The following is a 13,430-nucleotide window of genomic DNA, read 5'->3' as shown; positions in this document are numbered from 1 at the left end:
ACATGGCAGTGAGTATACCTGAACATGCCTCATTATGTTGGCACATGGATGTATGTGTAGGATAAATCCCTTTAGGTGGGACTGCTAGGTCCAAGGTGGCCTTGCAGCCTGGTTTTGAGTTTCTCTTTTAACCCTTCCTTGCCCATGCTCTTCTGTGGTGGCCATGCAGCCTACAGAGAACCCTATCTGTTTGTGACCCACTTCAACTCACTAGAAGTAATTGAGATCCAGGCACGCTCTTCTCTGGGGTAAGCATTGCCCTTTCAGACTTTGAAAACCTTGGCGGTTGGGGCTTGGGGCCAAGTGTGTGTTTCTTTCCATTCCATCTAGCAACGGAGATAACCTGAATGTAAACTCTTATCTGGAACTCCATAGGACCCCTGCCCGAGCGTATTTGGAAATCCCGAACCCACGCTACTTGGGCCCTGCAATTTCCTCAGGAGCGATTTACCTGGCGTCCTCATACCAGGATAAATTAAGGGTTATTTGCTGCAAAGGAAACCTTGTGAAGGAGTCCGGCACTGACCACCACCGGGGCCCCTCCACCTCCCGCAGGTACAACACTTCTCCATTACAGGAGGCAGAGTGTTTTTCTGTAAGACAGCAGGAAATTTTGCTAAACTGGTCAAAGGTTTCCCAGTCTTCAAGCTCAAGCCACTCATTTCTTTGGGATCTATAGCACTAAAGTGCCCTTTACAAGCATCAGGAGAATTTTTATTTTTTTATTTATTTTTTTATTTATTTTTTATTTTTTTTTTCAACGTTTATTTATTTTTGGGACAGAGAGAGACAGAGCATGAACGGGGGAGGGGCAGAGAGAGAGGGAGACACAGAATTAGAAACAGGCTCCAGGCTCTGAGCCGTCAGCCCAGAGCCTGACGCGGGGCTCGAACTCCCGGACCGCGAGATCGTGACCTGGCTGAAGTCGGACGCTTAACCGACTGCGCCACCCAGGCGCCCCATCAGGAGAATTTTTAAATGCCCCCTTGGAAAAAGGTGGAAGGAAATGTCTGGTCTTTCTCTGTTGAGTTTTTTAGTGGCACTAGAATCGATCATGAATTGTGCATTCATTGCTTTAGCAGATACTCTGCCATGCTACTTGGGCTTGCTGCAGGAGGTATGGTGCTGAAGAACCAGATGCAGTCCCTCCCTGATAGAGCCCAGTGGGAGAGAGGCCACGATGAGCAATCAGGCAATTATAGCCTAGCTTAGAAGGATGGGCCTCTGACTGGGGTAGTTTAAGGCACCACGGGAGCCCAGAACAGGGTTCCTAGCTTGGACTTGGGGGCCAGGGAAGATTTCCCAGAAGAAATAACACCATCCGTATGGGCCATGCTTTCCTCTTTCTTTGCATGTCTTCTAATTTTTTGTTGGGAGGCTGAACATTTCAAATACTATAATGTGGCATCTCTGGAAATCAGTTCCCCACCTCTCCCCCGTTTTTGTTGTTGCTGTTTTTGGTGTTATTTTTTTAATGTTTATTTATTTATTTTGAGGCGGGCGGGCAGAAAGGGAGAGAGAATCCCAAGCAGGCTCTGCACAGACAGTGCAAAGCCTAATGCCGGACTTGAATTCATGAACCAAGAATTCATGACCTGAGACAAAATCAGGAGTTGGCTGCTCATCCGACTGAGCCACCCAAGGGCCCCTGTTGTTCCTGTTTATTGAGTGACTCTCCTGGACTAAATCTGTAAAGTCTGTATTCTTTGTTATGTGGGGCTGGCCATTCAAGTTTCTGCTTGGTTAGGTTAGTTATCAGCTAATGACAGGGCAGAGATTTTGTTCAATGCATTGAATCAGTAAGTCTCTCACCTTTTGCTTAGGGTGTGTGTGTGTGTGTGTGTGTGTGTGTGTGTGCACGTGTGTGTTGGGCATACCTTCAATGCTCAAAGTCAGCCAGAATTGAGAACTGAAGCCTTCTCAGGTTTTTCCTGTGTGCATGGCCTTCTAAATCCCTATGAATATAAGGGACCATTTCAAAATGCCTTGCAGACATCTTATTCCCAGATTTCCTTTTGAGTGTTTTGGCCAGCCTCTTCCCCAACTGGTAGCACTCCCTCAGGTATTTGGCAGATTAAACACTTGCTGTTGATTGTTCTTGATAAACATCTGGGAATAGGGCTTTTCTCATGAGCAAGCCCTGACTTGGGTCAAGGAAAAAGCCCCTCGAATGGTCTTTTCTGGGGAGTAGCCATGCAGGTCAGACTGTTTTCTGGGGATGGGGCTTTTTGGGGAGTTTTGATCCTGATCTCTCTCCAGAGGCTACTCTTACAGGGCTCTTAGTTTCAAAACTGCAGCTCTGGGGAGAAAGGGGGTAGAAATAGGTCACATTAACATGTCACAAAACTTGTTCTTACTGGGATTATCAGTTATTTTTCTTGCATAAATGCCCTTGCTGTTAGAGTTCTTACAAGTCTGGTTAATTTCCAGAGTTCTGAAAAGTTTATTTTGATGGCTGTTGCCAGCGTTCTTGTTGCTTTTATGGAGGAACGGGTGTTCGGCGATCCTTGCTGTACCATTCTGGAAGTGCTTTTCCTCTTTTTGATACAGGTGGTAGCGCAGCACACATTCTTGTACCTAATGTTCCTTGGAGACTGCTCCACATTGGCATCAGAAGTATTCTTCATTGTTGTTTTTATGCCTACTTAGCATTCCTTCCTGTGACCTTGATTTATTTAACTGCTTTTTTATCAATGGATTTTAGGGTTATTTACAGACTGTTAAATGATTTTGTGCTTCTGTCATTTTGCATGCTTAGGAATCTATCTGTAGGATAAATTCCTAGAAACAAAATTGACGGGTGACATCAGACGTCTGCTTGTAATTTTGATAGATCTTGCTGAAAATTCCTCCCTGAAGGCCAGATCCATCTGCAATGCCATCAGCAGTGCATGGAAGTGGGACTGACCTGGTCTTGACACAGAGGGCTGTGAGCCAGATCCAGGTCGATGTGGAGCTTTGATGTATATAACTTTAAAATCTTGGTCTGCAAATAAATTCTGAGATTATTTAACCCAAGGGGAATATTTAACTGACCTAGGATTTAAATTTTTCTGGAATGGTATGTCTACTCTGTAAAGAATTACATGGATCCCCTACCATGTGCTAGACACAATGTCTGGGGCTGGGAATCCACAGATGAAGACATGTTTTTATTCTCAAGGGACTTAGTCCCTCCACCACATTGTAATTATCTCTAATATTAAAAAATGCTTAGATCTTGAAAAAAAATCATAAATTTAATATTCTGAGACTATGTCCTAATGAATAGTTTTTCTTCTATTGAAATATGAGTTAGTCTGAATTTTTGGTCAGTGTGGTTTTAGTCCCAGGCACTTGCTAGAAAATCAGAAGTGCCAAATAACCAGCGGTTCCTAACTCTTTTGGCTTGACCCTGCCTCAGAAGGAACTGTTCAAAGGGCTACAGTTCTATCCTGAAACGTCCAGATTTTCTTTAAGTAGTTTCCAAGTCATGCCAAGAACAAATCAAAGTACCATAATTAGATTTTTTTTTTTCTCCACTGCCTCACTAATTAGATGGCAGGCACCTTCCTTCTGAGACTATATGGTGTCTCTGTAAGAAGTTGCTTATTCCTGTGGTTGGAACTGGTTCCGGTTCCTTTGAACAAGAGGCAGAAATAATGCTGTTGCTTTCCTGCTGTTGCCAGGCATGTGTGGAAAATCAACAGTTAGTCTTTGGTTGTCTCTTGGCTTGTAAAATGATCTTTTTTTTTTTTTTTTTTTTTAAATTTTTTTTTTTTTCAACGTTTATTTTTTTGGGGACAGAGAGAGACAGAGCATGAACGGGGGAGGGGCAGAGAGAGAGGGAGACACAGAATCGGAAACAGGCTCCAGGCTCCGAGCCATCAGCCCAGAGCCCGACGCGGGGCTCGAACTCACGGACCGCGAGATCGTGACCTGGCTGAAGTCGGATGCTTAACCGACTGCGCCACCCAGGCGCCCCTAAAATGATCTTTTTATGCAGACTGCTTTGGCAGGTCAGAATGTAGAAGCCCCGCTTGGCTGAATATGATTCACTGCAGGCCTCATTGCCCTGGTCTGTTTAGCAGAGCAAGAAATGAAACTCTTTGCAAACAAAACAAAAACAAAAAAACATAAAATTGGCATGGTAGATCATTGGTCATTAATGGATACAGAGATAGAAGATTGCCCACTTGGCCTAGAATGATGGGTATTTTCTTTCATTCCATTAATCTGACATCCCAAATGGCCTTCCTTGAGCCATCCTCCTTCCCCAGGGCATTGAGTATCTTCTCACTTGCTTTATGATGGGCCCCTGTGGACACATTTTATACTTTCATCTCCATTACAAACAGGCTTAATGTAATTCTCCTAGTTGGAATTTATTTTTTTTGTCTTCCATATCTTAAAGCCACATGACTAGAGATGAATATAAACCTTCATTTCAAGATGCTGAAATCTGAGTTATCTCAGATTTTTCTGCTGTACCCACCTAGCACAGGAGGGTTCTGGCTTTCTGGGCATGTTATCTGGAATCTTGACAGAATTGCACAGGGAAGCCAGACAATGACTTGAAAAACTTCACAATGAACTGATCACTTATCTAATTATCTCTACTCACCTCTCTGTTGTCTCAACCATTCAACTATTGTTGTAGTATGAAAGCCCAACAACCAGTGCAAAACCAGATGGGCATGGCTGTGTTCCAATAAAACTTTATTTATAAAACCAGGGCATCTGTCCAGATTTGGCCTTCAAGCTTGCTCTAGAGTCTCTCCTCCCCCAGTAGGTGCCTTTGCTTCTCATTTGTTTTCAATTATGAGCATTGACAAAGAGATTCTGGTAGTTGGACCAATAATTGAAGAAAAAATCAACTAACTTGGCCCCTTCCAAAGAGAAGGATTTAAATATCAAGGATTAAGATGGGCCTCTGGGAAAACCAGTGACTCTCTCAAACATTTCTGAAGAAATGACTGATTTTACTGCAAAAGTCCAACATTGATGGAAAGTATGTCATCGAGCATATTAGCATACAATTTCGCTGCAAAAATTAGAGCAAGATAAATCAGTATGTGATTCATACTTGGCTCATTCTTAGAATCAGCCTGTAATTCCAATTGTAATTTAGATTTTAAAAATAACGAGGATAAATTTACTTGCCCGATTTCTACTTTTATTTTCTGAGATAAAGTTCCAATCAATCAAAACATGTTCTCCAAGTAATATTCTCCATAAAATGTGCCCATGTTAAGTCGGTTCCCTTTTCCTGGCTCTAATTATACTGAGATGAGGAGGACTGAGTACTTTTTCTGCTCGTTGGGGTGGGAAGGAATTCACTCTCAGTTCTGTTTCTGGATCTCCCTTCTTCAGAGAGGTGGTTAGGGCCGTACCTGCTGAAATCTTCATTCGAAATATCCAGGCCGGGCTCGGGGGAGGGTTGGATTGGCCATACAAAAAGGCCCCAGTGTTTTCTATTGTTTGGTTATTAACTGTCAATCTTCAGGGCCAGGGCCGTGTTTTGAGCAACTGTACTGTTTTTGTCTGTCCTGCTCAGTTTTCTAATTCTGTCAGGCCCGATCCCTCTCACATCAGTATTGGGTGCCACAAAGATGCTTGGAAAGCCACCTGGAAGGAGAGGTGACCAAACACCAGGCCGACGAGTGAGACAGAATTGGCAGATGTGTACAGGCTTTCTCAAAATTGCTCCCTTGCATCAAGGGCCTTTGAGCAGCCTCCTCCCCTAAATGAAGACTTCCTTCTGTGCCTTACAGATTCTGCAAAATACTTAGGTCAGTAGGATACTGGGTGGGGATTAGGATGTCAAACTGACCTGTGTCGGAATCCCAGTTCTGCATCTCCCTAGCTCAGGCCAGGCACTCAGCCTCCCTGTCTCCACATCGCCTCTGCTGTGAGGGTCATGCCTGCTCTTAGCTTGTGGAGCTGTCATGACAATGTAATGAGTCAAAGCACATAAAGAGCTTAGCACAGGGTCTGGCAGTAAAAACCTGCACTGAGACCAGGAAGCTTGATTTTCTTTTGTTGTCCTCTTTCTCTTCCTGTCCTATCAAAAGAAAACAAAAAGCCTGAAGAACTCCTGGTGGGATTGGGACCTGGGGGTTGCTCAGAGGAAGAAAATGCCCCTTTGAGGTTGTGACTTCTCATTTCTCACCTCCCTTTCCTGTTGCCCGCAGCCCCAACAAGCGAGGCCCACCAACATACAACGAGCACATCACCAAGCGTGTGGCCTCTAGCCCGGCGCCACCGGAAGGCCCCAGCCACCCACGAGAGCCAAGCACACCCCACCGCTACCGAGAGGGGCGGACAGAGCTGCGCAGGGACAAGTCTCCTGGCCGCCCCCTGGAGCGAGAGAAGTCCCCAGGCCGGATGCTCAGCACGCGGAGGGAACGCTCACCTGGGAGGCTGTTTGAAGACAGCAGCCGGGGCCGGCTGCCTGCGGGAGCCGTGAGGACCCCACTGTCCCAGGTCAACAAGGTGAGGCACCATCCGGAGAGGCCAGAGGAGTGACCTGAGGAGCTGAGGGCCCTTTGGGGCCACTGTTGTAAAAAGGAGACTCTGTTATTATTAATTCAGATTTTTTAGGACATGGTAACAAGTTTAGGAAGAAAATGTATTTAAGAAGAGGCCTTTCTAAGCAAATGGATAATGCATACATGTGTACCTCAAAATGGAATAGCTACCTAAGGTATATCATTCGCTTCCCCAGAGGCAACCAGTGTTCGCAGTTTCTAGAGATACTCTATGCACATAAGCAAGTATCTATGTGTATCCTCCCTTCTTAAACACAAATGATAGCCTACTATACAAAACGCTTATGTCTTATTTTTTTCAGGCACATCTACAAATACGTACCTCAAGAATTTTTTGGAAGGCTACACAGAAACTGGTTAACAGTGGTTGCCCCCTAGAACTTTGAGCTTTTTGAAATCTTTAAATCATACACGTTATTATCTGTGTAATTTTAGGTTAGCAATTGAGACGGAGGGATGTGTTGAAGGAAAGGGGACCCCGACGAGCAGGGGGAGGCCCAAGTACTTGATGCCTCCTCGGTAGGCTTGGTTCCAGGGACCCCTCTGGACAGCACAGCCACCTTTCTGTCCTTGGGGGCTGGTTTTCTAGATCACATTCTCCCAAGGCCACCTGCAGTTGGCTCTTGGGACCCCTGCCGATAAAGAGAGGAGGAAAGGCCATTCAGTGTTTTTTCTTCTCCCCTCTGATTTACCGATAAAATGGGTGGGTGTGTGTGTGTGTGTGTGTGTGTGTAACAGAGATCCATCCACAGCTTTGGAGAATTTTCTGTGAATGTCATTCCCTGATGAACCCCAGGCTCAGAGCTGGAGCCGTACTGTGGAGCACTCCCTATTAACAGCTGCAGGGAGGCCGGGTGGTGTACACTTCCTCCTGGGATCAGGCAGGGGGAGCACAGGCATTTCTGGCCCCCTCAGCTAAAACCCCCTCCTTATTTTGCTCCTAGGTCTGGGACCAGTCTTCAGTATAAATCTCAGCCAGAAAAACCAACTCCTCATCTTAATCTGCAGGAAAACCCCAAACACTCTAAGGAACTTTGCTGAAGGGGACCCCAGCCCCCATCTGCTCAGCCACCCCACGGCACAGCTGGGTCCAGACCCACCTCAGTGTGGACGCCCTGCAGCCAGGTGGTGCCGGGCTGAGGCTCTCGGGAGCCGTCAGCACCTTCCTGCAGTCACCCTCTGTGCACTTTCTCTTTCAGAGCATTCACAAACTTTTATACCTGGCTCTAGCCTGTACCAGTTCATCAAAGGAAACCAACCTGCGCTAACTACAACGTGGTTAGAATCCTATTTAATAGCTACTTTAAGATCCTAGGGTTGGTTGGTTTTCTTTTTTTTTCTTTTTTTTTTTTTTTAAAGACAACAGAATTCTTAATAGATTTGAATAGCAATGTATTTCCTGTCGTAGTCATTTTTAGCTAGATCACACCATCAGGTCTTTGCTACGGAAACGTATTGTAGAAGAGTCCCCGCCAGTTGGCTAACCTCCTGCGCTCATGTAGGTTCATTCTTGTTCCAGTCCATCCTCACAGATGGCCCTGTTTTACCCAGGGTGACATCTTAGCCAAATGTTTACCGTTCTCATTGCCTTTTATGGCCTTGACGACTTCCCCTCCCACCAGCTGAGAATGTACGGAGGTCATCAGGCCTCAGCTCGGAGGCAGTGACTTGGGGCCAAGGAACCTCGAGGAGCTCTCCCTCCCCGCCCCTCAGCGTCATCTCCCCAGCCTGCTGTCCCTGCTTTCCATGTAGCTTTGGCCAGGAAAGCATGCAATAGACTTGCTCGGAGCCCAGCGTTGATGAGTCTCTGGGCCCGGGAGAGGACCGGGGGGCCATCCACCTCCTGTCCGCGACAGCGCGTCGTTCCCCACCCTGGGATGGGAAGAGACCCGTCCGGGAGTTCTGCATGGCGGTTTCACTGCATGTGCTGCCCCCTGACCTGGCTGCCCCCCTGGGTTGCTCTGCCAATGTACTAGTACCATACCATCGCTCCCGCTGAATCGAGACCCTCTGACCACTTGCCAATTCACTGGCCACAAAAAGCTGCAGTCTGTAGCACTGAACAAACAAAAAACCAAACGCTCAAGCCTTACGACCAGAGAAGGATTTCAGCAAACCACCACCTCACACCTTCACGCTTCCCTGCCGCCTCCCTCGTGGATGACTCCGTGTTCACACAAAATCCAGCACAGTTCTACCCCACGAAACTGTGACTTCCCAAGTGAGCCTTTCCCTAGGGCTAGACTAAGACCAGGAAGTTGGAGAGAGCCGCGGCCCCTCTTCCACCTCTGCTGGGGTCAGGAGGTCCTCCTTAGGTGCAGTGCTGCTCACATGGTTTCTCTCTGCCCGCTACCAGAATGCAAAATTCCTGGCAACTGGTAAAGAACCAACCTAGAGGCTTTGCAGTTGGCAAGCTAACAGCGGCCTTACTTCTGCCTTTAATCTCCCACAAGGCATCTCTTGCTTCTGATTCTCCATGACTCTTACGCATGCCTCGACCAACCAAGGCACATCCTAGGTAGGCTGAAAGGTAGACCTGTTTCCACCACTGCAGGGGATCATGACCACGTTTCAACCCACGTCAGATCACTTTCCAGATTGCAACCTGGCCCAAATCCCAGCTCCTTCCTGCTCGTCTCTTAACCTAAGTGCTTTCTTGTTCGAAACGCCTATGTCCCTCCCTCCACGTTACTGCACCCTTGGCAGGTGTCATGCTGTTGTGTTTTATGTGTCGCTTGGAGTCTTTGGGGTCACACTGCATCCCCTCCCTCCCCCAGGGCAGATCAGACTGAATGTTTGCTGAAGTTTTTGTCTCTTGGTCCACAAGTATTTGGAAAGGTCACTGAAAACTGGTCTTTCAGTCTTGGCATTTCATTTAGGATCTCCATGAGAAATGGGGCTTCTTGAGCCCTGAAAGTGTATATTGTGTGTCTCATTTGTGAAAAATGCTTCCTGCTATAGAACTAGCTCAAAAGACTGTACATATTTACAAGAAACTTTATATTCGTAAAAAAAAAAAAAAAAAGGAAATTGAATTGGTTTCTACTTTTTTATTGTAAAAGGTGCATTTTTCAACACTTACTTTTGGTTTCAACGGTGGTAGTTGTGGACAGCCACCTTCACTGGAGGGTGGGGAGCTCCGTGGGACCACCAAGATGCCAGCAGGAAATACCGTACCACGAAATTGCAGTCAAAAGCTTATTAGCATACGTAAGATTCTAGGTCTCCAAAAGTACAGGCTTTTTCTTCATTACCTTTTTTATTCAGGATGAGGAAAAGAACACAAGGAACAATTCAAGATCCACCTTGAGAGGAATGAACTTTGTTGTTAAACAATAGTGAAATAAAGCAATGATCTAAAATGTTTGCTTTTGTGCAACGACCTCTTCTTTTCTTGAGAGACCATACAAGTCCTCAGTATTGCCAGTGTCAGCATGGGCTTGTTACTGTGGCGTGGGACCTTGCTTCCCTCTCGAGGAGGCTTTTTCTGGGGTCGGGGGAGCAACACAGAGGCCGGAGCACACTGCTCTCCTGGAGTCAAGAGCCCGGTAGCAGTCCTTCCCAAGAGCAAGACCTTGTTGGAAGTTTGGTCACTATTTCCAGTGAACCATAAACTGGCTGTTAGGTCACTTTATAGGACTGCAGAACAGGAAAGGTCCTTATGCAAACAGGCCATTTTGAAAGGATTACTTGAGGATGGATTACCTAATTTTCCCATAATGCAGCTAAGCAGGAAAACAGGTCACTTTAAAACTTCTCTCCATTATAAGGTCGTGGGGGAGTTTTTAAAAATATTTTTGACAGAGAAAGAACGACAAGCGGGGTAGGGGCAGAGAGAGGGAGACACAGAATCCGAAGCAGGCTCTGAGCTGTCAGCACAGAGCCCGATGCAGGGCTCAAACCCACAAATAGTGAGATCGTGACCTGAGCCAAAGTTGGACGTTCAACCGACTGAGCCACGCAGGCGCCCCGGTCATGGGGAATTTAATGATGTAGATTTATTTCCTTGGGGGGAGGAGTTTGGATCAAGGTAATTTAAAATGTAAATACTTCTCTGTCCCAAAAATAAATAAACGTTGAAAAAAAAAATTTAAAATGTAAATACTTCTATTTTTAACTGGATGGATTTTTACAGTCTGTGAGGTAAATTTTTCCCGTGATTGTTAGTACAAACTCTGCTTGATCCAAACATCAGTTTTGGCAAATGGTGAATTTTTTCATGGTTCCTGTTGCTTTCTACTCTTCGATTTTTATTTTCCAATGAAGGTATCTGACCACAGTCACAATCGGACTGGGAGGGCCGTATCTGACATGCTTCTTACAGGGACTGTACCTGCAAATCTGTTTTCTACTTTACTGTTGGAGATAAAAATCTGCCAAAGGTCATAACTATAAGAATGAAAATGACTCAGAAGATGAATAAAATGTCAGAACCTTTCTTTCCTTATAATACTGGGGAAAGTCCATTAAACACCAACCATATCAATTAATGTCCTGAGGATTCTTGGCAGCCAAGGAATACTTTCTAAGTAAATACGGTTTGGTTCCAAAAGGAATGTGCCAGAAAGGTTCTTTGGACCCTAAGGAATGACTTCAAAGAACTGACAAATCACTCAGCCACACCATAAAATGAGGCCCAACCTTCCACGGGGCCACCACTCCTGTTTCTTAAGCACAAAATCAGACATCACGTTTTCTGTGCTTAATTTTCATGAGACTAAAGACACTGATTGTACAGCAAATTTCATAACCATGAAACTAGGTTTTGGAGACTTAGGCCAAAAAAGAGATAATTTGCTTAATGGGACTGAAATTCGTCTTCAGAAAACTTGGGCCTCTTGAATCAGATTTGCTTTAGAAGACATCCATGCAGATTTAAGTCTAAAGCATTAAGGCTACGCCTAGGAGCAGCTAAGCTTCCACTCGCAATACAACAGCTGAATAGGCCTGTCCCAGTGGTTCTAAACCACTGAACTTTGCTCCCCTCCCCTAAGAACATCTGACAAAAGTCTGGAGACCTTTTTGATGGTCACGATTGGCATCTAGTGGGTAGAGGCTAGGGATGCTGCTGAATGTCCTACAACAGGGCAACCCCTACCCCCGAAAAGAATTATATCAGGTCCAAGTGTCAATAGTGCCAAGGTTGAGAAACCTTGGCCTGTTCTAGTCAGATTTCTCTCTGGGCAGTTTAAATATTTCTTATGATGTCTACACCATGGAGACTGGGGCTCCAGGCACACAATGTTTGTATGAGAAAAATGTTTCATCACTTGCCTAATCAAATATTGGCTTTATTTTCCAAAGCTGGGGAGGGTTGGGCTAGTGGAAATATAGTACAGTGTTGATCACTTGGCTTTCCTTTGAGTCTATCAATGATTAATGGAACTAAAGGGCTTGTTGGAGGTAGAAGAACAAACTTTGAAAATGACTTCACTACTATAAGCAACTCAGGTGGTCTTTCCAAGAACCACAAAAAGGAAAGCTAAAGGTGACCTAGGGTACTCACAATTTTCCAGATGAGATGGGTGAATTCACACCAAGGTGGTAGAAAAGGCAGCAGTGAGGGCTGACATCTTCATCCAGGCAAAGGCCCTTTAGTGGTGCTGAGGACGAAAAAGATGAGGACTGGGAGCTGACCCAGAGACAGGGTGGGCCCCACAGATTGGACTCTGGCTGCTCCAGCTTTTGGGATCCTCTCCAAGGGTCTGACAACAGTGATGACTCTCAGGAAGGCCCTACAGATGTTACTACAACAGCTGGGATGACTTAGGTTTCAGAAGAAATGCGTGTGTGTTCCTAACTTCCTTATTTTCTCCTGAAGACAATTAGCATTGGTCTTCCAGGTCAGAAGGCTCTGGCTTGTTCCTCCACTAATTTGCTGATCAAGAGAGGTGCTAAGGGGGGGGATTTCTCAGAAGCTGGATAAAGATTTGAGTGGTCCATAGACTTGGATCCTCATCAATTCATTCAAACTGTAAACACTGGTGGAGAATCGGGTATTGGGAGAACTGAACACGTTTGGAAATGAAACTGTTCATCTAAAAATAATGGGAGGTGAACCAAATGGCATTTTATTCTTCCCTAAAGTGGCTGTCTCTGACCTCAGCCATGGATGAGATTACTGATGTTCTGGGTTTTTAATCCTGGTCTTTGGAGTTTGGAAAGTACCTAATTAAGCGAGTTGAGGGGGCTGGCATTTTTGCTTTTCCAGCCTCTTAACTTCCTGTTTGTGGCCACATCCCATCCATGTCGTAAAGGCTTTGTGGCTCCCAGTGTGGAAAGAGCCCTAGGATCATCTAGTGCTAGTCCAATCCCTCTCATTTTTCAGGAGAGGAAGTCAAGCTAAGAGAGGCCATGTGATCTGCCCAAGGTCATACAGCTAGTCAGCAACTGAACTGGATCAACATCCCTAATATCATTAGGGAGGGGACAGTGGGAGAATGGCCAACTTTAATGTGAAGTCAGGGTTTGACCTGGTTTCGGAGTGCTACTGACTTCCCTTACATTATTTACACCCATAAGCAAAGCTGGAGGAAGGAAAGGGCTTTGCCTGGGTCCTTTAATCTCTGGTTTCTGTATTTTGACATACGATTCTAATGACCCATACCATTTTACTTACATGTTAGTAATTTAAAGGCCTTACCTTTGGCTCTATAAATTTCACTTGTACATAGATTTCCGGGAGGAAAAATACAACTTCACTCAAAAGCAATTTGGGTTAAGCTTTAACCATGTAACCAGTCCTCACCCGTAATGGGAATGCTAATAAAGCATTGCCTGCCTCGGTCATAGGACACTTCACTTCTACATTTGGCTTTGCCTCTGTGATCTGGGGTCTCCTCTGACCCTGTGATTTCACATCCATGAAATAATTTCCCTTACCTCTAGCTTCTTGGGTAT

At 45.5% G+C, this 13,430-nt stretch overlaps 1 protein-coding gene across 1 annotated transcript in view; it reads left to right on the top strand.

The window, feature by feature from the left end:
- CIT (citron rho-interacting serine/threonine kinase) overlaps positions 1-9,896 on the top strand; it is a 164,183-nt gene extending 154,287 nt beyond the window's left edge. The window contains exons 44-47 of the mRNA XM_047088045.1: positions 170-248; positions 376-555; positions 6,174-6,474; positions 7,475-9,896. Coding sequence (XP_046944001.1) covers positions 170-248; positions 376-555; positions 6,174-6,474; positions 7,475-7,498 — 584 coding nt within the window. The 3' untranslated portion in view covers positions 7,499-9,896. The remainder of the gene's footprint in view (positions 1-169; positions 249-375; positions 556-6,173; positions 6,475-7,474) is intronic.
- The last annotated feature ends 3,534 nt before the right edge of the window (positions 9,897-13,430 follow it).

This window comes from Lynx rufus, unplaced genomic scaffold, assembly GCF_022079265.1.
Source record: "Lynx rufus isolate CCGP_SWC_20201006 ecotype Redwood Valley unplaced genomic scaffold, mLynRuf1.p SCAF_24, whole genome shotgun sequence".
Taxonomy (NCBI): domain Eukaryota; kingdom Metazoa; phylum Chordata; class Mammalia; order Carnivora; family Felidae; genus Lynx; species Lynx rufus.
The sequence above is the reverse complement of the archived record's forward strand: the minus strand, read 5'-3'. Positions and strand labels throughout refer to the sequence as shown.